At 44.1% G+C, this 21,362-nt stretch overlaps 1 protein-coding gene across 3 annotated transcripts in view; it reads right to left on the bottom strand.

Annotated features, from left to right (window-relative positions):
• The window catches only part of WIPF3 (WAS/WASL interacting protein family member 3), a 34,670-nt gene that overhangs the window by 7,590 nt on the left and 5,718 nt on the right, over positions 1–21,362 (bottom strand). For 2 of the 3 annotated variants that reach the window (XM_083468308.1, XM_083468309.1), the window contains exon 2: positions 11,069–11,411. In XM_083468308.1, the coding sequence (XP_083324434.1) occupies positions 11,069–11,356 (288 nt within the window). In that variant the 5' untranslated portion in view covers positions 11,357–11,411. Of the gene's footprint in view, positions 1–3,058; positions 3,200–11,068; positions 11,412–21,362 lie in introns of those variants that run through there. The other variant, XM_083468310.1, reaches the window with a different exon arrangement.

The following is a 21,362-nucleotide window of genomic DNA, read 5'->3' as shown; positions in this document are numbered from 1 at the left end:
TTGGCTCTGTTTCTTCAGACATCCCCCCCCCCCGACAATAATCACAATCCCACTGTGATACTGGTACAGTCCCACCACTAGATCCTGTATTTACAGCTTACTGACACTCACTGAACATGTCAATCCGTTTCTCACTGTTGCAAAGACCGCGGAAACCAGATTGGTGCAACTGGAAGCCGGTGAAACTGAAACCAATGGGATTTACTTTCACTTCACCTGCTTACGACCAGGGCAAAAGACAGGTGTGGCTTAGGACTGCTGAAGTCTAGGGACTGCCAAACGTATCTTATGCAAGTTGAATGCTGTTTTCTTGCTCTTTTCTACTCATCCTTCCTCTAACGGGCATGGGAAATTCTCTTGATGAAGTCACACAATATAGGACCACTTTCGATCAGCTTGTGCAGTTTATTCCGTTGACCATAAGTGAGCTGGGACAAAGGCAAGTCTGGAGGAAGTGAGTCAACATACCAAACTCTGCAACTCTTGGGCTATATACACATTAGCCAGGGGTCAGCAAACTTACCGCACCTCGGTCCGGTGTCCCCAGCGCTGATCACGCGGCGAGCCAGAGGGCAGGGGAGCGCGTGCCCATATACGTGCGCACACACTATTCCTGGCACAATTCCAGGTTGGAGGAGCACTGGGAAAAGCTTGTGCGCATGTGCATGGGCCTCGTCCGACCCGGATGTGCACCAGAAATAATGCTTGCCCATGCGCAAATAATGCACATGCGCACAAGCTATTTCCAGTGCTCCTCCAACCCAGAAGTGGGCAGCTGTGCAGTGCAGCACTGGTAAGAGTGGGCGGCAGGGGTCACTGCGGGCTGGATAAATGAGTTCCTCAGGTCTTATCTGGCCCGCGGGCCTTAGTTTGGGGACCCCTGCATTAGTGGCTTAAAGTGTAGCAAGTTGGTTTTCCCTCCTGCCGCTTTTCAAGTTGCATCTGTGTGCTGTTGTCCCCGCTGGAGAGGAGGCTGGGATGTCTCTCCCCACCCCAATGCGCATTTCCTATTTGGTTTCCCTGCCCTGGCAAGCATCCTCCAGCTCCTATTCATGAAGCTGTCATCTGTGCACATGCTGTCATCGGCACATGCACAATGGCTGTCTTCAATGTACACACCTCAGCTTAACCGCAAAGTGAGTGCGGCTTAAGTTTTCCTGGCATACTGAAGATGGTCTGAGGGTGGCGGACAGACACCCAACAGCAACATTTCTTTAGAAACGACAGTTGCATATTTGAGGGGCACTAGTAAATAGATTCAAGAGCCAGTGGCAGGAAAGCACAGGAGTCAGAGTAAATGGAAATCTGTACACAACTTTAGTCATGTGACAGGGAGGTTTGCCTCCAACCACAGCTGTCATGAGTGATCTCGTTCTGCAGAAAAGGCAGCTCCACTACCTGAAATAACCCCCAAGATCCATTTGACGGCTAAGCTTAATACACTTTTATTCTTCCCATAGCCAGTCTTTATTATAGCATTCCTGACATTGTCAAATAAGCTTATCTAGAAATGCCTACTCCCTTCTCTGGCAGAGCTAGACTGACCTGGACATTCATTCACAGTCGATAAAAGAGGCGAACGTAAGGAACAACACATTATCTCCATGGCAATACTCCGCTAGGACACAAAAGTGAAATGCTTTTCCAGAGTGAAAGGAGCTGACAAAGGACACAGACAGATCTGTAAACAGCATTTCCTTCAAAAAATAAAATAAAATTGTGCTGCTGTGCTTGTGTCTTTCCTGTGAGATTTCAACAGGGTTTTTCTTGTTGTTGTTGTTGTTGCCGCCACTGTAGAAACAGTGCTGAATCTTTGGTTTGATCCAACAGGTCCTTATCTGAATGTATGATATGTTATTGTTTTTTTTATTCTGTTGGGAGCCGCCCAGATGGGCAGGGTATAATTTATTATTATTAATTATTATTATTATTATGTAGGACATCCAGGTGTGACATCCAGACAAGACTAAGCTACAGCAGTGACCAACCACATACCGATGAGATTTTTTCCCTGGGGGGACCCTTTCCCCACACCAAAAATAATTTTATACACCTTTATTATCATATCCCTGCTTTACTCTCCTAAAGCTCTGGATGTTGTGACCTGTCCTCATAGCAGCCACTGATCCTCTAGGTTGCCCTTTTCTGAATATTTTTTTCAGCTCCATAATATCCTTCTTGAGGTGTGGTATGGGTGTGTGGTGTGGTGTGGTGTGGTGTGGTGTGGTGTGGTGTGGTGTGGTGTGGTGTGTGTTGATGACAAATGGAATACACCATTGATCCATAAAATGAAAGCAATAAACAATATACTGCAGTCACACAATCAGTAGCTGACCTGGGTTCCACACAGTCACAAAAACAAAACAAAAAGTGGAAGGGTAACACTCAAAATGGAGCATGTTCAGCTTCCGAAAAAAGTTCGCAAACTGGAATGTTTGGGTTCCAAGTTGTTTGAGTACCAAGGCGTTTGAGAACCAAGGTACCACTGTACAGAGAATAAACAATTGCAGCATTGCAGTAGCATTTCGCTCACATTAGAATGTGTTTGATGCCACTAAGTAAACACCCGGAATGCTCATAGGACAGGCTATTATTTGTCTGAAAGAGATATCCAATATAACACAAGTAGCACAAACCTACCTCCTAATGATAAGCTAAGAACTGCCAGTCTATGTATTAGCATTTTAAACAGCAGGTTCCTCATTTTTCTTTTCTTCTAAAAGTGCATAAGCTCCTCTAGATGGCACACTTGGGTACAGTCCTGTTAAGAAACATTCCTGGGGGGATGATGTAAAATCCCTTTAATAGCTTGTATTCTTTATGGCTACATTTGTTGCAAAAAATAAATAAATGCATGGATGAATATATTGCTTTATAAATTAGCTTCCATAACTCAGTCCTCAAGTGCCTTTAGAAATTTCACAGAGAGACAATGTTATCTACCAGCGCTACCAAAAACCTGAATGAGTCATATAATTAGCAAATGCTACAGCACACGCAACAGTGGAATTTACAACCAATTTCACCTATCTCCTCTGGAAGAATAAGCAATACGTACTGTGAAAAACTGAAGAAACATCACTGGAACAGAATAACTCCTTGCTTCTTGTTTGTAACAGTGCTGTTACAAATAATTTATCTCAGCAACTCCCACAAACGGTTTTGCCGTAGCTCTGCTGCTTGGGTGAGATAGCAGGACCTCGTAGGTTTAAATTTAGAACTAACAGCTGTGGTTTTGTTCCTGGGTTCATATATCTACAGTTTGTGTCATCTCTGCATGCTAAATACTAGCTTTCCCCCCTCCCTTTTCAAAATAAGTAGATAATTTTGGGGGGAGGACTGGACAGAGTATAATAATAATAATAATAATAATAATAATAATAATAATAATAATAATTTATTACGGCCGTAGGCCCATACAGATAAAAACAAGACATAAATAACAGCCTGTGCATGTGGGAAAAAACAGCCGCTAAAACACTACTATAACAATAAAATACTATAAGATGGAATGGCATACTACGCCTTAATTAGCTTGTGGTGCTCCTTGGCAACGCTTTTGGGTAAGGACAGCGACCAGGAACCTAGCCACTTTCAGGGTCGTATGGGTATCCTTATCCTGCAAGACTTGGGCAAGGTGGAATTTTGGTGGGGTACCCTCTAGTTTCTGTATGATTGATCCCAACAAGTTTGCCCGTGGCACATTAAACAAGGGGCAAGTAAACATAATGTGCTGAAGCGACTCCGGCGTCTCCTTGTCACATTCGCACATGGCGGAGGCTTGGCCCTTTGAGAATCTATGTCTCAGGACATTGGAGGGGAAAACGTTAAACCTCGCTTTGGTGAAGGCCAGCCTATGGGCAACAGTCGAAAGGGAGGAGAGGTATGATGGAACACGGTAAGTTAAAGTGATACCAATGTTCTGGGGCGAACAAACAATCGCTTCTCGGCCTTTTGGCTAAGATCAAGTGTAGTACTGGACAGAGTAGTAAACTCTGAACATACACAAGAATTCAAGAATGCATTGTGCATTTTGGTGGATTAGGGGAGAAATGGGTCACTTTGGGGCATTCAATCTTCCTTCCCTGATACTTCAGATGCCAATAAACCCTTGACCATTGTGGAAATGGCTAGGAATGCACAGGAACGGCAAAAGCTTACAACATTTTGGTTGGCCTAATAGTGGTATTGCCCTAATATGGATTTCAATTTGCCCAACACAACTATCTTTACTTTTTGTAGGAATAGCAAAGCAATACAGTCGTACCTTGCAAGTCAAACGGAATCCGTTCCGGAAGTCCATTCGACTTCCAAAACCAAAGCGCGGCTTCCTGCAGCCAATCGGAAGCCGTGGAAGCCCCGTCAGATGTTCAGCTTCCAAAAATAGTTCACAAACCAGAACACTCACTTCTGGGTTTGCGTTGTTCTTGATCCAAAAAGTTCGAGAAGTAAGCTGTTCAAAAACCAAGGTAGGACTGTATATTGTCCTGTGTTTAGGGTGGAATAGGTTGTTTGCCAAGACCCTTCTAAGACCTAATCCAGCAAGTGTTAAAATCTAAAGAAGGACTCAAATTCCTGGGAAAGCTAGGCTAGCTCATACCCTCCAACATTTCTCCAATGAAAATAAGGATGTCCTATTCAACAACAACAACAACAACAACAATATTTATATCCCTCCCTCTGACTAGGTTGTCCCAGCCACTCAGGACAGCTTCCAACATATATAAAAACATAGTAAAATGTTAAACATTTTTAAAAACCACCTTCCCAATACAGGGCTGCCTTCGGATATCTTTTAAAGGCTGTACAGTGGTGCCTCGCAAGACGAAATTAATCCGTTCCGCGAGCCTCTTCATCTAGCGGTTTTTTCGTCTTGCGAAGCAACCCTATTAGCGGCTTAGCGGTATTAGCGGTTTAACGGCTATTAAAGGCTTAGCGGCTATTAAAGGCTTAGCGGATTAGCGGCTAAAAGGCTATTAGCGGCTTAGCAGCTTAGAAAAAGGGGGGGAGCAGAAAAAAATCAGAACACTTGCAAGACGTTTTCGTCTTGCAAAGCAAGCCCATAGGGAAAATCGTCTTGCGAAGCAGCTGAAAAACGGAAAACCCTTTCATCTAGCGGGTTTTCCGTCTTGCGAGGCATTCGTCTTGCGGGGCACCACTGTATAGTTACTTATCTCCTTGGCTCGGAGGTTGCATAACCATACCCTCCAATGCTTCACCGATGGAAATAGAGGGAAAGTGTGAGATTCCAGGATCAAATCAGAATGGCTTCTATAAATCTGGGACTGTCCCTGGAAAATAAGACACTTGGAGAGTCTGCTAGCTTCCTGGTGTGGTCATGGGTGATTAAGGTAACAAAGGAAATGGATCTGTGCTGGATAGAAAATGCCCCTCTCCACTGACTGCTAGTTAGAAGAACAAAGGTCAGAGTGGAGAGTTGGAGTTATGTGTGCTAGAAGCTGGAAGCGAGACAGCAGGCTGGGAAGGCATGGGGTCAGAGCCATGCTTGATTTCTGCTGGAATCTAAGGCTGTGGCTACGGGAGAAGCAAGACCTTCTTGGGGTCTGAATGCTGCAAACCCCTCCATCGTAGGCTCAGGTTGTATATATGTGCAAATAAACCATATACCGTGAAAGACACCACAGTCGTCTCTGTGCCTCATTCCAAAGAAAACCCTGGAAAAGCTCCTGGAATCTCACACCACTTGGAGATTGGGGTGCAATGCCACAATACATTGGATTGTACCCAATCATACTCAAAGTAAGCCCACTTAAATTAATGAACATGACCAATTTATGTCCATTAATTTCAGTAGGTCGGCTCTTGACGATGAGCAATCTTGGGTACACACCCATGCCCGTTTGCTTTTTATATATATATATATAGATTAGCCCTTTGAAACTCTGGCAATGAATGGAAAATCGATTTTCTTCCAAGGCTGCAGAATTTGTAAGCAGAGAGACAGCGAGAAAGGTGTCAGTCTTGTTTGGCCTTTTATGTTATTATTAGAAAAGCAAAGGGCACACCATTAGAAAGAAAAACATTTGGGCCTTTTGCCAAGGCTCTGAAGACAACAAAAACTGGAAGACAGTGCGTTTTACTGAATCCCTCAAATTGCTCTGGTAGATCAGGATAACATTAGTTCCTATGACCCAGGCTTATTAAATTAGAACATGTTCACTTGGCTCTACGTTTACCTTGTCAAGCTAGGAGAATTTCTACTCTTTCGCATATAAGAAATGTCAGGTTAGATAAGGAGTGTTGCACCTCCCTCTTTCCTTTCCTTTTTAAAACGAGATGGAATGAGTCATGTATTTAATAGGCTGACTGTTCAGCAGAGAGGGTTATTCTATTTTTTACCACACAGTATCTTTGCTCCCAAAAATGTGTGTGTGTGTGTGTTTTTAAAAAATAGAAGGTTCAAGTGGGAAGCTATGAAAAACTTACATAAATTTTGGGCAGAGGGGGAGTAAGGGAGTTGGATTGCTGGGGGAATGCTTCGCGTATGTTTGCATTCATTTGCTTTGATAATATTCTAAGTGGCTTGGTTTGATGTAACCCTTATCTGTGGGGCTTAGGGTCCTGGGCTCTGAGCCCAGAAAAGGGAGCTATCTGTAAGCACTGGGTATTGGCCACCTATGTCCTCTTCCGGGCAGGTGAAGTGATAGGAAGTCCTAGACAAAATGACATATGCTGCTTTGTGCATAGAGAACACCTGTACATCTGCTTGGGTGCAGACAAGCTGTCTCCTTGCTGTAGTGCCCATTCTGCATCTGCAAAGGCTAGGAGAACTGGTGGGTTGCTTTGCCGCAAGTCTACGCCTTCTACCTCCTTTGGTATCCCTGCACCCAACCACCCCTACAAGCCCTCCTGCCAGCCAGTGGATCAGAACAGCCCCCCCCCCAACACATTCTAACTCCATTTGAGTGTTTATGCTCTTGTATTCATCAATGCGTATGGGAAGGCACCAACCCCCCCCCCCCGATTTTCAAGCGAAGAGTGCGACTGCTAAGGCTGGGCGATATCTGGTTTTCAACATTGCAATATACCGATACCAGATAAACATCACAATATATCACAATGTCTGAAATAAGGATGGAACTATGTAAAAGCAAACAGTAGGCCTGGACAATATCTGGTTTTCAACTTCATAATATATCACCAGCTTTTAACATCAACTTTGTTGAACTGGTCATGTTGTGCGGATGCCTGATTATGGTCTTCCAAAGCAACTACTCTATTCCGAACTTTAAAATAGTAAGCATAATGTTGGTGGTCAGCAAAAGAGGTTCAAAGACTCTCTCAAGGCAAATCTTTAAAAATGTAGTAAAAACACTGACAACTGGGAAACACTGGCCCGCGAGCGCTCCAGTTGGAGAACAGCCTTTACCAAAGGTGTCCTGGGCTTTGAAGACGCTCAGACTCAGGATGAAAGGGAGAAACGTGCTAAGAGGAAGGCACACTTGGCAAACCCTCACCGTGATCAGCTCCTGAAGGACGTGTGGGTCCAGATTTGGCCTCCACAGTCACTTACGGACAAATCGCTAAGACCGTGTTCATGGAAGACAATCTTACTCAGCTACAAGTGATCACCAAAGAAGAAGGAGGATATCACCAGCTAAATATTGCAATATACTAATATAATACAATGTCTGAAATAAGGACGGAGCTATGTAGAGGTATTGGCTGGCTTCATAGATTGTCCCACATTGTGATTTTTTTGCATAACACACACACACATGCAACATGATTCACGATGTATTGCCAGGTCAAAAATGATGAAACTGATTTCATAATATGGACTGGTTTTTGGATAAGGTACAATATATCACCCAACCCTAGTGATGGATGGACACTTCTGTGTGACCGAGAACTATGCACCATCAGGATTCCAGGTTCTAAGGAGGATTTTGTGGGTACAGGCGGCTGTGTAAAGGATCCCTTGTTTCAGACCACACCTGCCTCTGGCAGATTTCACCCCCAGAACCCCACGGGGGGGACGGGACCCTGTAGCTTCCAGATGTTGATAGACTCCAGCTCCCAAAGACCTCAGCCAGCATGGTCTGTGGTCAGGGATAATGGCCTTGGTAGTCCAACGAGCTCCGCACCCCTGGGCCTAGAGCCTAACTTTTACCTAGACCTCAGGTCTAGAGCTAGGCTTTGGAAATTATGTTCTGGGTAGGAGGGGGAGCTGGCTATCTGCCCAGGTCAGTCACTCAGGTGTTATCTAAAAGAGGCAAGATGTTGTTGTTGTTTTTAACTTTGACTGTTTTAATTAACTCATGTTGTATTTTTTTATGCTGCTGAAAACTGCCCTGGTGTCTTTTGTCAAAGGACAGGCTATTAATTAATTTGCTTTAATTAATTAACAGTAAATAATGCAGTAATGGAGTGTAAAGAGCAGCAGACATTCACACATTTTGCGAGCTTACATCAGTCTGCAGACAAAATAAATTGAGATTGCTTCAAATTTGTCTGCGTTTTCCACCCAGCAGAATGCTGACTCAGAAGTAAGCCCTATTGCATTCAACGAGGTTTACTCCCAAGCACATGGAGATAGGGATAAAGGTTGTGATATTATTTTTCTTCTTAAAAGAGGATTCTGTTTCAGCACTGACAGCAATGTGAATGGGTTGTTATTCGAGAAAAGCATTAATTATTTTGGATTTGTCAAAGAAGCATCTTCTAGTGTCTGAAACAGTGCAGTTGCAGGAAGTTCATAAATAAGTATCTCCCCCCCTTATTTACATCGTTGCCACCATTTGCCTGCAAGGATGCCTTCAAGAAAATTGTTCCTCATTGCAATAGTATCAGACAGAATAACAGAACACCTGGTTCAAATGCAGGAGCTTGCAGTAATTTTCCAGACAGCTTAGTGTATTGAAATTCAATGTTACCCCCTCCCAGTGAAAAATAAAGTGTTAAAGGTTTTTTAAAAAATCCACAAAGCAATTTATGTAATATCCTTCGTGATACCCAATACAATTTTCTCTTTTATTCTCACTCCTACATCAGATGCCAGACTCCATGTTAAATTCCCACAACCCTAGTTAAGCTCAGAGAGGTGTTTTTATTTAAATAAAGGTGACAACAATTAAGCAAGAACAGTCCTATTGAATTCACTAAGGTGATTTAATATATGTCGGATTTAATACAATCTAGTGAAGTATCCTAAGAAAAACATTAATTGCTTAGTAGAAAGGCAGAATAAATTTGGCTGTTTAAAAAAAACCCCAGAACGTTCTGCTTTGAAAAGCTATATTCTGTGAACAGAGTCCTATGTGCAAATTATTCAAGTGGGCTTCTATTCAAATTCAAATTCTACTAATCACAGGAAGCAGGAAGGCACCGATCTCCTAATCCCCAGTTAAAGAAAACGGGACTCAGTTTTATGATTATGTCACTCAATTCAAAAAGTGTTAGATGGTTTATCATATGAGTCTTAGTCCATTAATCCCTCAATCAGTAGTCTGATCCTATGTTTGTTTATAAAGAAGTCCCGCTGTATCCAATTACTCTCTAGGAAGTGTGAGTATGTGTGCGTATTCACAATTTGCTGTATTTTGTATCATTTGTATTATTAAAAGGCCTAACGTGAGTCTCTAACCGGAAGCGGCAGAAATGGCTTTGTCAAAAAAAGAATACTGTATTCAGGTAAACCTTTTTTTAACAAATAGCATCCACAATATGGGGGGGGGGGGGAAATACTGTTCCCAATAGGTGGAGGTGATCAAACGATGCAGAAAACAGAATGGACAATATGCAAACATCTTGGACGGTTGCTGCAACTGCAGGACAGGAAGGGCATACATGAGGACTCATTCCATTTACATTCCTTAAGCTTCATTCCAGTTTCCTCAGAAAACCTAGCAGCTGCAGTAACAGCTGGGTAATCTTAGCAGGTGCGTGATACAGACACCAAGGCCTATAAATTCTCTGTGCAAATGAAGAAATAAAAACCTCCTAGAGGTTGCCATATTTCAAAAAATGAAAACCTGGACACAAAAGTTTTTGAGGAGTTTTTGAGCTATTTTAGGGGAGGAAAATTAGCACTTTTTAAAGGGAAAAAGAAACACTTCCGACATATGTTGCCCCGAACGTTTTCACTGATTTTCAGAAATTCCGGCAATGTCTGGTTGCAGACATATGGCAGCGCTACAGCCTCTGAAGTTAGGATATTAGGAAGCACAATGTGCCATGGAAGGACCATGTGCCTCGCAAGCAGAAGATGTCTCGGAACTCCAGGTCGGGCTGGGAGACACCCAACCAGAAACTGCCCTATGATCCTTGGATGAAAGGTGGTACAGTGGTACCTCAGGTTAAGTACTTAATTCGTTCCGGAGGTCTGTTCTTAACCTGAAACTGTTCTTAACCTGAAGCACCACTTTAGCTAATGGGGCCTCCCACTGCTGCCACGCCGCCAGAGCACAATTTCTGTTCTCATCCTGAAGCAAAGTTCTTAACCTGAAGCACTATTTCTGGGTTAGCGGAGTCTCTAACCTAAAGCATATGTAACCTGAGGTACCACTGTATAGAAATTTAATAAATAATAATTGCAGCTGCCAGTTGGTTTATATAAACAATACTGAAGCTAGATGGACTAGTGGCCTGTCACAATGTAAAGAATCTTCCTGGGTTTCTCTGCCTTCGCAACCATGTTTTCACAGAAGCACAGACTTGTAGAGTTGAGGGTCATCTAGTCCAACCCCCTGCAATGCAGGAATCTTTCACCCAACGCGGGGTTCAAACCCATGACTCTGAGATTAAGAGTCTCATGCTCTACCGACTGAGCTACGGATTATGTCAACAGACTCATTGTAACATTGGGAATAGTGACAACCAAGTGGATGGAGAAATCTGCAATAAACAGAAGAATGTCTAGGCATTCAAGACTAGTTAATTTTTCTCATTAAAAAAACAACCACCTGTATTTGAATAACACCTACTGATAAGACATTTTAAACCGAGGACTTTGTAGCTAAGTTTCTAAGTCCAAAACAGAATTTTAATTGTGAGACCGCAATGTTGCAATCACAATCAAGGGAAAAAATTGAAAGATGAGCCTTACCAAAGGGCATGAAGATGGCAGTGATGGTGGACCTCCGGAAGATGATGAAAAAGAGGCAGGAGGTGGTGGTGGTGGTGGTGGACATCCAGAAGAAGGTGATGGAAGGGGAGGTGGAGGCGGGGCAGGTGGTGGACCTCCAGAAGAAGAAGGTAGAGGAGGAGGAGGCGGTGGAGCTGCAGAGAAAGATGGCGGAAGAGGAGGAGGAGGAGGAGGAGGAGCTGGTGGGGGGGCTCCTCCAGAAAGAGATGGTGGAAGAGGAGGAGCAGGTGGTGGCAGTGGAACAGGCATCTGTCAAGTTTCTATTTTCAGTCAGTCCGCTCTCAAAGATCACAGACAAAATGATCTAGGGAAAGAAAAAAGAAAACTGAATTTACATCCTACATCCACCAGAAGCCTCCAGGTTGGTCATTCATAAAGCCAAAGACTTTTAATAAAACCTTAGTTCTGGGTGGAATCCATAGGTCCCTCACTCCTTTCCCACGCACATGAATAACAGAAGTCTAAGCAGGGGCACCCATACCGCAGGGCCCTCTTGCAAGCCTCGGACAGCATTTCCAAGGCATCAGAGATGCTTTCTGAGGTCTTCTAAGACCTCGGAACCTGACTTCCAGTACCACGCTGGGCACCCATAACCTGGGGCCCAAATTGGCTCCCCTGAGTCTAAGTTGCCGATCAAGATGAAGGTAATATTATTATTATTACAGTGGAACCTCAGCTTCCAAACACCTCGGGAGCCAAACATTCTGGCTCCCGATCGAAAATTGGAAGTGATTGTTCCAGTTTTCGAACATTCTTTGGGAGCCGAACATCTGGCGTGGCTCTTGTGGCATCCGATTGGCTGCAGGAAGCTCCTGCAGCCAATCAGAAGCCACGCCTTGGTTTTGGGAGTCAAACGGACTTCCAGAACAGATTAAGTTTGGGAACCAAGGTTCTACTGTATTAGCTTGAGCATGGAACATGCCCGTGTTGGGACACAACTAAATTTCCATTGACATCTAATTTTCTATGTGAAGACTTTTAAACTTTTTTAAAGAAAGAAAGCGCATTCAGATATGATCCCTCATGTGACAATCTGACCTGATACAGCCCACACACACATAATTCACTTCAATGAGAATTAGGCACTATTTATTCCCTCTTGCCTCAGACTCTTATTCCTCACGAGGTTGCCCAGGGGCCCTATCAAGCCGACTGAGACTTCCCGTCTTCCGTTCTTCTACCTTCACCATTCTCACGCTCCATAATTTCTTACTTATGGCAGGCGATGACGTTCCAGCTTCTCTACAATAGTGAATAACTCTCAGCCCGCGTCAACCTTTCTAGCACTTGTACTTTTATTTTATTCTGCCCACTGCCTGACTCAAACACTCTTCCCCTGGAACAATATGCCTCAAGTTTCTGAGCGCACCACTGTTTGCAATGATTGCACTCATTCGGCGGCGACCTTTGCCTTAAACGCCAGGTTTGCAAATGGAACCTCGTTCATGAATGTTAAAGCCGCACTTGTCGATCCATCTTGCTATTATTCCTTACAGCAGAGTGTGCCCTTGAAAGGAAAGCTGAGAAATAAGTATAGCGTTTACGCAGTGCTCTGCTAACAACCACTTTCCTCCCAGATGGAATTTTCCTTTATGTGTGAGGCGAGGAACCTATGGTGGTTGGAGTCTAACTTCCATCAGCACAGCCAATGGTCAAGGATAATGGGAGCTGTGCTGCAGCAACATCCCCTCCCTGCTTTGAACAAAGGCTCTTTCCCCAGTTGTCAGCTCAAACTGGGAGCAGGCACTGTGTGGACTATGGGAATCCCAACCAGGCACTTTTTGTCTGGCATAGAAGCAGGGCTGGCCTGTTGCAGATATTAATATTGCACAGTTTAAAGCGACTGGAAGCATAAGAACTGACTCCTTTTGGAATAAATCATTGCCCAGGCCCAGAAAAATACTATTCAAACTTTTAGGGCAGAACTTTCTTCATTAAAACATCAAATGTACTTTAAAAAAATACCCATATAATGTTTTGTGTGCTGTCCAGCACAGGCTCAGCGTCTTAGAAAATATGAAGCAATCCCAAAATCAAAATGGTGTCTCTCCCTGCCCCCCATCCCAGCCTGCCTAAGGCTAAGCAGCTCTTTTGGGAGAGCTGTTATCACATGCTTTTGTTCTCTGCTGTGTTCGGAGAAAGACTAACAGCCGCTACCTTTCAAGATGGCAAATTTGCAATCTAATACTTGCCGATCAGAAGGTCACCAGTTCAAATCCCTGCAACAGAGTGAGCTCCTGTTGCTCACTCCCTGCTCCTGCCAACCTAACAGTTCGAAAGCACGTCAAAGTGCAAGTAGATAACTAGGTACCACTCCAGTGAGAAGGTAAACGGCGTTTCCGTGCGCTGCTCTGGTTCGCCAGAAGCAGCTTAGTCATGCTGGCCACATGACCCAGAAGCTGTACACCGGCTCCCTCGGCCAATAAAGGCAGATGAGCGCCGCAACCCCAGAGTCGGTCACGACTGGATCAAACGGTCAGGGGTCCCTTTACCTTTACCTTCACTCTCAGCACAGAGTAGAGAAACAAACAACGGGGAATCCTTAGAAACTTATTGTTTGGGAGGAAACAATGTTAGCAATAGAATTTCCCCATTTTAAACCATTATTAATGCATATACATTTTCCATTTCTGTGTGAATTAAACCCATTACACTTAACGTGACCACCTTATTAGGCAGAATGAATGCCCCAGGAGGCAGATGCTGGTGTGTGTGGATGAGCCAATAGCAAAAGCCTCTCAGCTTTCCCTCCGCAGCTGTTCCTCTCTGTTGGACAAGAGCACTGCCTGAGTCACCTAAGCTAGTCTTGGCTGCAGCAGAGGACACCTTCCCCTCACCAATGTTGCCGTAAGATTCATCTGGCAGTACAGTCAGCTTCTGACATTTTTGTCTCAGGCAGCAACCTGTTTGGGGCTGACCTTGCATCAGTCAGAATAATAACGTTTCTAAGGCTGCATTCATGGAGAGCAGCTCAAAGAGGAAACATGAATAACAATGCCATGTATGCAGTCTATGCTTTGCTTGGTTGCCCTCCAGAATTCCCATGCCCTCCCACAGCACAGAATGCAATTATTAAATCCAATTAAGTAACTTGGAAGAACAGACTCCAATAAGGTTTTTTGTCGTGAAAAATAAAAGCTTCAGCTTAAGACTGGTACCATGGTGATATGAGAAATTATCTAAAAACCAATTTAAATTTCTAGCTCTTCACCTCCATAGAGATTCTTACTTATTCCACATTTATAGAAGTTTCTACTTATTCCACAAGGACCAACTCTCCCCATGCGAACGGACCTGGAACCATCATCTCTGGCCCTTCTTTGTGTGTCCCAAGAAGAGAGGCCTGGAAGACGGGAAGATGAGAAGAGGCCTTTTCTGTGGTGGCTCCCCGTTTGTGGAATGCTTTCCCCAGGGAGGCTCACCTGGTGCCTTCATTACATGCCTTTAGGCCCCAGGCGAAAATTAAACGTGTTTGTGAAAGGGGAGTTATTCGTTTGTTGATTTATTATGCGTTTTGTGCTCTCACTTTGCACTTTTACGTTGTGAACTGCCCCTGTGATCTTCGGATGAAGGGTAGTACACAAATTTAACAAATACAGTCATACCTCGGGCTAAAGACGCTTCAGGTTGAGCGTTTTCAGGTTGCATCCCGTGGTGACCCGGAAGTAACGGAACGGGTTACTTTCGGGTTTCGCCGCTCGCGCATGCGCAGATGCTCAAAATGACGTCACGTGCATGCACAGAAGCAGCGAATCGTGATCCACAGACGCGGGTTATGTTCTGCTCAGGTTGTGAATGGGGCTCCGGAACGGATCCCATTCACAACCAAAGGTACCACTGTAGTAAAAATAAATTATTGACCTCTTGGCCAAAGAATCACAGCTGATCTTCCTAAGAAACCCCAGGAGTCTCTGGAACATAGTATGACTCTACAGTTCAACCATTTCCTAATGGCCTACAGCACCACAAACCTGCATCTTTGTCTGAACAATGTTCTCAAGAGTGTTTATAATAACAGCAGCACTATTATCTTATCTGCTTCCATCAAATTCCCTTTCATGCATGGAAATGTCACGAGCGATTCCACCCGTAGCCACAGCTTGTTTTCCTCCCTCAAGACATTGCGAGCGCATGTTCACCCCTTTGTCCTTGGCTCTGTGAGTCACAGGAACCAGCAGCAGCTGTAGGTTTCCTAGTGATATTTAGTCTTGTACAATCTGATCCCGCTATGCACACCCTCAAGACCTCGCTCACAATGTTCCCCCATCTCGCCGTTTCCACGGTTTCCACTTCTGCCCTATTTGCATCACGGCAATCTCACATCGGTGCACCAGATCCACCTTTCCAATGAGGTACATTTTTGCAAAGCTTTCCTTGTAACTGAGCAAGCAATCCCCCCCCCCCCCGGGACATTGCATTTTCATTTTGAGTTTTGCACAAACGAGCTTATTGGCCAATATCCATTTTCTAGGATCTTCAGGGCAACATACCTGTTACTAGTGCACCAACCCCCTCCCCCTGAACAATATCAGGATATGGAACTCAAGAATGTTATTTAAAAAGCAGGTATTTTAAGCATTGTAGCCTTAGGAAAAAGAAAGCAAGAGGCACTGTTGTTTTTCCAAGTCAATACTGTAAATTAAAATGCAATACAATTCACCCAGGCAGTTGTTGTTTGACTTTTTTAAAAGAAAAAATCTTTGTTAGTTTCTTCCATCTGTACATATCATCTACCTAAAGCTTGAAGTGGGCATGCTGAAGGTCACAGAGGCGTGATCCCAAATATAAGACAAGTCCATCTTGATAGCAGCTAGATCTGCTATTGCCTAGACTAGACTAGTCATTAGAAATCTGATTTATACCAAGTCGGACTACTTGCTCATTTAACCCACTATTTCCTGCTCCAGGGGTACACTATGCGCTGCCTTCTGGGTGCTGTTGGACTACAACTCCCATCAGTCTCAGCGAGCATTGACAATTGTCAGGAATGATGGGAGCTGCAGTTCAAAAACATCTGGAGGGCTCCATGCTGTCTGTGGCCTACTCAGACGGACAGCAGCTCTCCAAAAACTCAAGCAGATCTCCTATGACCTGCTTCCCACTCCTTCCATTGGCAATGCCTAATATCTTCTGTATGCAAAGCATCTTCTCTGTTCCCAAGCTGCAGTCCCACCCCAGGTTTATAGGGTTATTGAGTAATCAGAGTGAGAAGGGACCACGACATCATCTAGCCCAGCCCCTGCAATGCAGGAATCTTTTGCCCAATGTGGGGCTCGAACCTACAACCCCTGAGGATCCAGCGTCTCTATAATCAGAAGCTTCCTGGGAATCACTTGTCACCCCACAAGCTTGTTCCCTCATCTGTGTGACATCCCTTGAGTTATTTGAAGATGGCTACCATATCTCCTCTCAGGGTGGATCTACACACAGGGGAAAAAAACGCTGTAAGTCAGAAATTAAATTCTTATAACAAAAAAAAAACCTATGTAAAAATTGCATTGATTTTCTTTTGCTCTCTTCCGCCATCTGGTGTTGCATGTTAATAACACAGCCAAAACTTTTTTTTACTAATGTAGCTGAGTCCTCAGTCTCCTCTTTTTTAGGCTAAACTCCCCTCGATCCCTCAACCATTCTTCATAAGCCTTGGTTTTATCGTGTTTTTAATATTCTGTTGGGAGCCGCCCAGAATGGCTGGGGAAACCCAACTAGATGGGTGGGATATAAATAATAAATTATTATTATCTTGGTTTCCAGATCCTTGATCATCTTGGCCACCCTGCTCTGCAGCTTATCAATACCCTTATCTCCAGCTTATCAATATCCTTCTTAAATGGTAGTGCCCAGAACTGGACAAGGTATTCCAGGTGGGATCAAAGTTATATAGAAAACCAGGATTGTATAATGACTAGGAAAAAGGAGGAGGAAAAGAAAACCAGCATTGTACATCTGTTCAAGTCATCTTTCATATCTGGAGAGGAAGATTAAAAGATTTACCCGGTCTACCACTTGCTGCTGCCAGCTGGCTCTAAATAACAGCTGAAGTTATTGGTGCAGGTGTGCTACAAAGGAGGCTGTGTTGGACGGACAGAATAAAATATGAGTAAACTAAAGCCAGGTTTTGAATACATAGGGTTGCCATACATTTGGAATATTCCAGACATAGCTGGGATTCGGCCATTGGAAACTGTGTCTGGGCAGAAATTGCTAAACGTCCGGGAAAATCTGGACGTATGGCAGTGTAGACTTTGGAGAATTTGATTAAAAACAGCCAAAAACTTATTTTTAAAAAACTAGAACAAAGCTCAACAACTTCGGCAAAAAAAGAAGACATCAACAACTTTGGTGTCCAGATTTTCACCTTCTGAAATATGGTAACTCTAGAATACATTAAGCAGCAAGAGTGTTTTTTCATAACCTAAAAAAACAGCCCTTGCTTATCAGGCAAATCAACAATCATTTTAAATGCTTACAAAACTTCAGATGGCTTCTTAGAAGAGGTATTCCCCCTCTCCTCTTGTACAGGAAATGATTTCTCTCCTAAGATGGCACCTGGCATGATTTTCATTTCCTCCTTCTCTTCATCTGTTATTGCTTTAAGCATAGGCACATTTATCTTCATAACTATCCAAGGTACAGTGGTGCCTCGCAAGACGAAAAGAATCCGTTCTGTGATTCTCTTCGTCTAGCGGTTTTTTTCGTCTTGCGAAGCAAGCCCATAGGAAATTCGTTTTGCGAAGCACCTCCAAAACGGAAAATTCTTTCGTCTAGCGAGTTTTCCGTCTTGCGAGGCATTCGTCTTGCGGGGCACCACTGTAGCTTTCTCTGAGATTCTGGGAGAGATGGAGGCCAGCGCAGGTGAGTGTTTGCGTGAACTGAAAGTGAAACCTGACTTTTGACATTTAGCATCAAAAAGGGTCAGCAGTAGCAGCTTTTAAACTGACCCCTGGGGAAACACTAGCAAGGAACATCCAATTTGGGATCATTTCAGTGGTGCTTTGTTTCCAACCATCTAATCATTCTGGTCTTTTATCATCTCTCAAAAGGTAGGTCTTTATCTCCAGGTGAGCATCTCAGACATGCTGTGCTCAAATACCGCGTTTGTCTAACTATCACCATATCACTACCATCACAGAAAAGTGACCCAGTTTTATGTTCTTTTTATATTTTTACCTTTGATTTTTTATTTACTATGTATATTGCTTTGAGAAGATTTTCTTCTTCTTGATTTAGCAGCAGATATAAAGAAAAGCAAATTACCCAACCCAGAATAGTGAGTTGTGTTTTGTGTAGTGAAGCCCGACATCTTGAGTTAGGTGGGAGGAAGTGAGGAAATTTAAGTGTTTGCATTTATTTTGGACGTTAAACTAGTCTGTTATGCTGGTCATTATGTAAGTAGACTCATCAGTGCCCATCCACACTTCTACTTAACTTGGATTATGCAGCTTTTAATACCTCCTGGTCTATGCTACATTAACTGAAAGCAGCTGCGTTCACTTTCTCCCCTATAAATCCAGATTTTCCTCTACCTCGGGTACCTCGGGTTAAGAACTTAATTCGTTCTGGAGGTCCGTTCTTAACCTGAGGTACCACTTTAGCTAATGGGGCCTCCTGCTACCAGCACGCTGCCGCCGTGCAATTTCTGTTCTCATCCTGAAGCAAAGTTCTTAACCCGAGGTACTATTTCTGGGTTAGCGGAGTCTGTAACCTGAAGTGTCTATAACCTGAGGTGCCACTGTACAGTGGATGCTCGGGTTGCGAACGTGATCCGTGCTGAAAGCACGTCCGCAACCCGCAGCGTCCGCAACCCGCAGCACCGCATCTGCGCACATCTGGGTTGAGATTCAGCGCTTCTGTGCATGTGCAAGCGCCAGAACCCGGAAGTAGCCTGTTCCAATACTTCCAGGTTTGGCGTGGTGCGCAACCCAAAATCGTGCAACCCGTAGCATCTGTAAGCCGAGGTATGCCTGTACACTGGTACCTCGGGTTAAGTACTTAATTCGTTCCGGAGGTCCGTTCTTAACCTGAAACTGTTCTTAACCTGAAGCACCACCTTAGCTAATGGAGCCTCCTACTGCCGCCGTGCCACCAGAGCACGATTTCTGTTCTCATCCTGAAGCAAAGTTCTTAACCTGAGGTACTATTTCTGGGTTAGCGGAGCCTGTAACCTGAAGAGTATGTAACCTGAAGCGTATGTAACCTGAGGTACCACTGTAGTTGGTTTTAAAACCAATGCACGCTTATGCCTTTCTCATTTTTTCCCACTGTAGACAGTTAATCCACGAGGACTGGGGTTGGGCATTGCTGGAAAGAATGAATAATGGAAAACCCGGGAGCAGAACAAGAAACACCACATTCTAAAAACCATATACCAGAGCACAAGGAGCTCAGGTATGGACCTCAAGGTGACAAACCGAATACAGAAACTCTGGGCTTTGCAGGCAAGTGTGGATGGGCTCTCAAGATTTGCACCAATCTCCTGTTGAAGGCACCCAGTTCATGTGACCCCACAATGCTACCTCCAACAGAAACATTTTTGCCCATGCACTTCCATACCAACCCAGGAGATCCAGCGACTGCACTCTGGTGCCAAACAGTCTCCCTGAGCAAATTTAGCACAAAGGCATACATTAAAGCCGATCCTTGGCAGAGTCCCTAGATTACAGTAAAGCCTTGACCATCATCAATCATTTCCTACAAAGGATTAAGATAAACATGCAAACAATATTTCCTCCCTTGCAAATATGCATAGGACTATGGTCTTAAATTCATTGCCTGAATCAACATGATGACAGATTAGGGAAAAAAGAATGCAAACAATAAAGGTATGTTCACTGAGGGTGAAATTCCACTTCTTGAAACTGAGTTAAATCAAATATAGTAATACATTTAATGTTTTTTTATTCTAAAGTTTCTGTGATGTTATTTTTAAACAGAAACTTAGATTTTACCCATTGTTGAAAAGCAAGATCAGTGGCGTAGCGTGGGGGGTGCAGGGGGGGCCGGCCGCACCGGGCGCAACACCTGGGGGTTAGGGTTAGGGGGCGCAAATCCACGGGTTAGGGGGCGCAAATCCACGGGTTAGGGGGCGCAAATTACTTGCCTTGCCCCGGGTGCTGACAACCCACGCTACGCCACTGAGCAAGATTGAATGAGGGGAGAGAGAGATACCCAAGAGTATAATAATAATAATAATAATAATAATAATAATAATAATAATAATTTATTTATACCCCGCCCATCTGTATTGCAATAAGTTTGGGTTGGATTAACTGCGTTTTTGATTCATAGAATCGTTGAGTTGGAAGGGACCCAAGATTCATCTAGTCCAACCCCCTGCAATGCGGGAATTCCTCTCCCAGCCTGTGATTTTATAGCTAAAAGATGGGATTTCTGCAACAAAAAAGAAAGGAAGAGGCAAAATAATAAAAAACCAGGTCTGCTAAATAACTGCTTTGTAATGTGAGCTAGGGCAAGGAGCCATCACAAATGATCTATCTGGGGTTGATAGGGCTGGTGGTTCAAAACACGTGGAGGGCAGCAGAGTGGGGAAAGATGTCTTAAAATACGAAATCCTGTGTCAAATGCATGTCAGATCCCACTTCCTAGGTCCCCTGTCTGAAACCCTGGAAAGCTGCTGCCAGTCTGTGTAGGCAGTACTGAACTAGACTAACCAATGATCTGACTCGGTGTAAGGCAGCTTCCTAGGCTCAGTTTTGCCACTGGTAAGGTGAGGGCAAGTAAAATCAATGCAGCAGAAGGCTTTCAGGCTGGCCCAACTATTATCTTTCTCCACACACTTAACTGGCAATATACGAAACAGGAAGTTGAGGGCAGACTAGCCTTCTCCAAGCTGGTGCCCCCCCCCCAGATGTTTTAGACCACAACTCTCCCATCATGCAATAGTGAACATGCTGGGTGGGGCTAGTGGGAGCCGTTGGCCAAAATATGAGGGCACCAGGTTGGGTAAGGCTGGGCTAGACAGACCTTTGTTCTCATCCATTGGGAGCTACAGTGGTACCTCAGGTTACATCCGCTTCAGGTTACATCCGCTTCAGGTTACATCCGCTTCAGGTTACAGACTCCGCTAACCCAGAAATAGTGCTTTAGGTTAAGAACTTTGCTTCAGGATAAGAACAGAAATCGTGCTCCAGCAGCACGGCGGCAGTGGTAGGCCCCATTAGCAAAAGTGGTGCTTCAGGTTAAGAACAGTTTCAGGTTAAGGACGGACCTCCAGAATGAATTAAGTACTTAACCT

This window comes from Podarcis liolepis (assembly GCF_965112155.1).
Source record: "Podarcis liolepis genome assembly, chromosome: 12".
Lineage (NCBI taxonomy): Eukaryota > Metazoa > Chordata > Lepidosauria > Squamata > Lacertidae > Podarcis > Podarcis liolepis.
The sequence above is the reverse complement of the archived record's forward strand: the minus strand, read 5'-3'. Positions and strand labels throughout refer to the sequence as shown.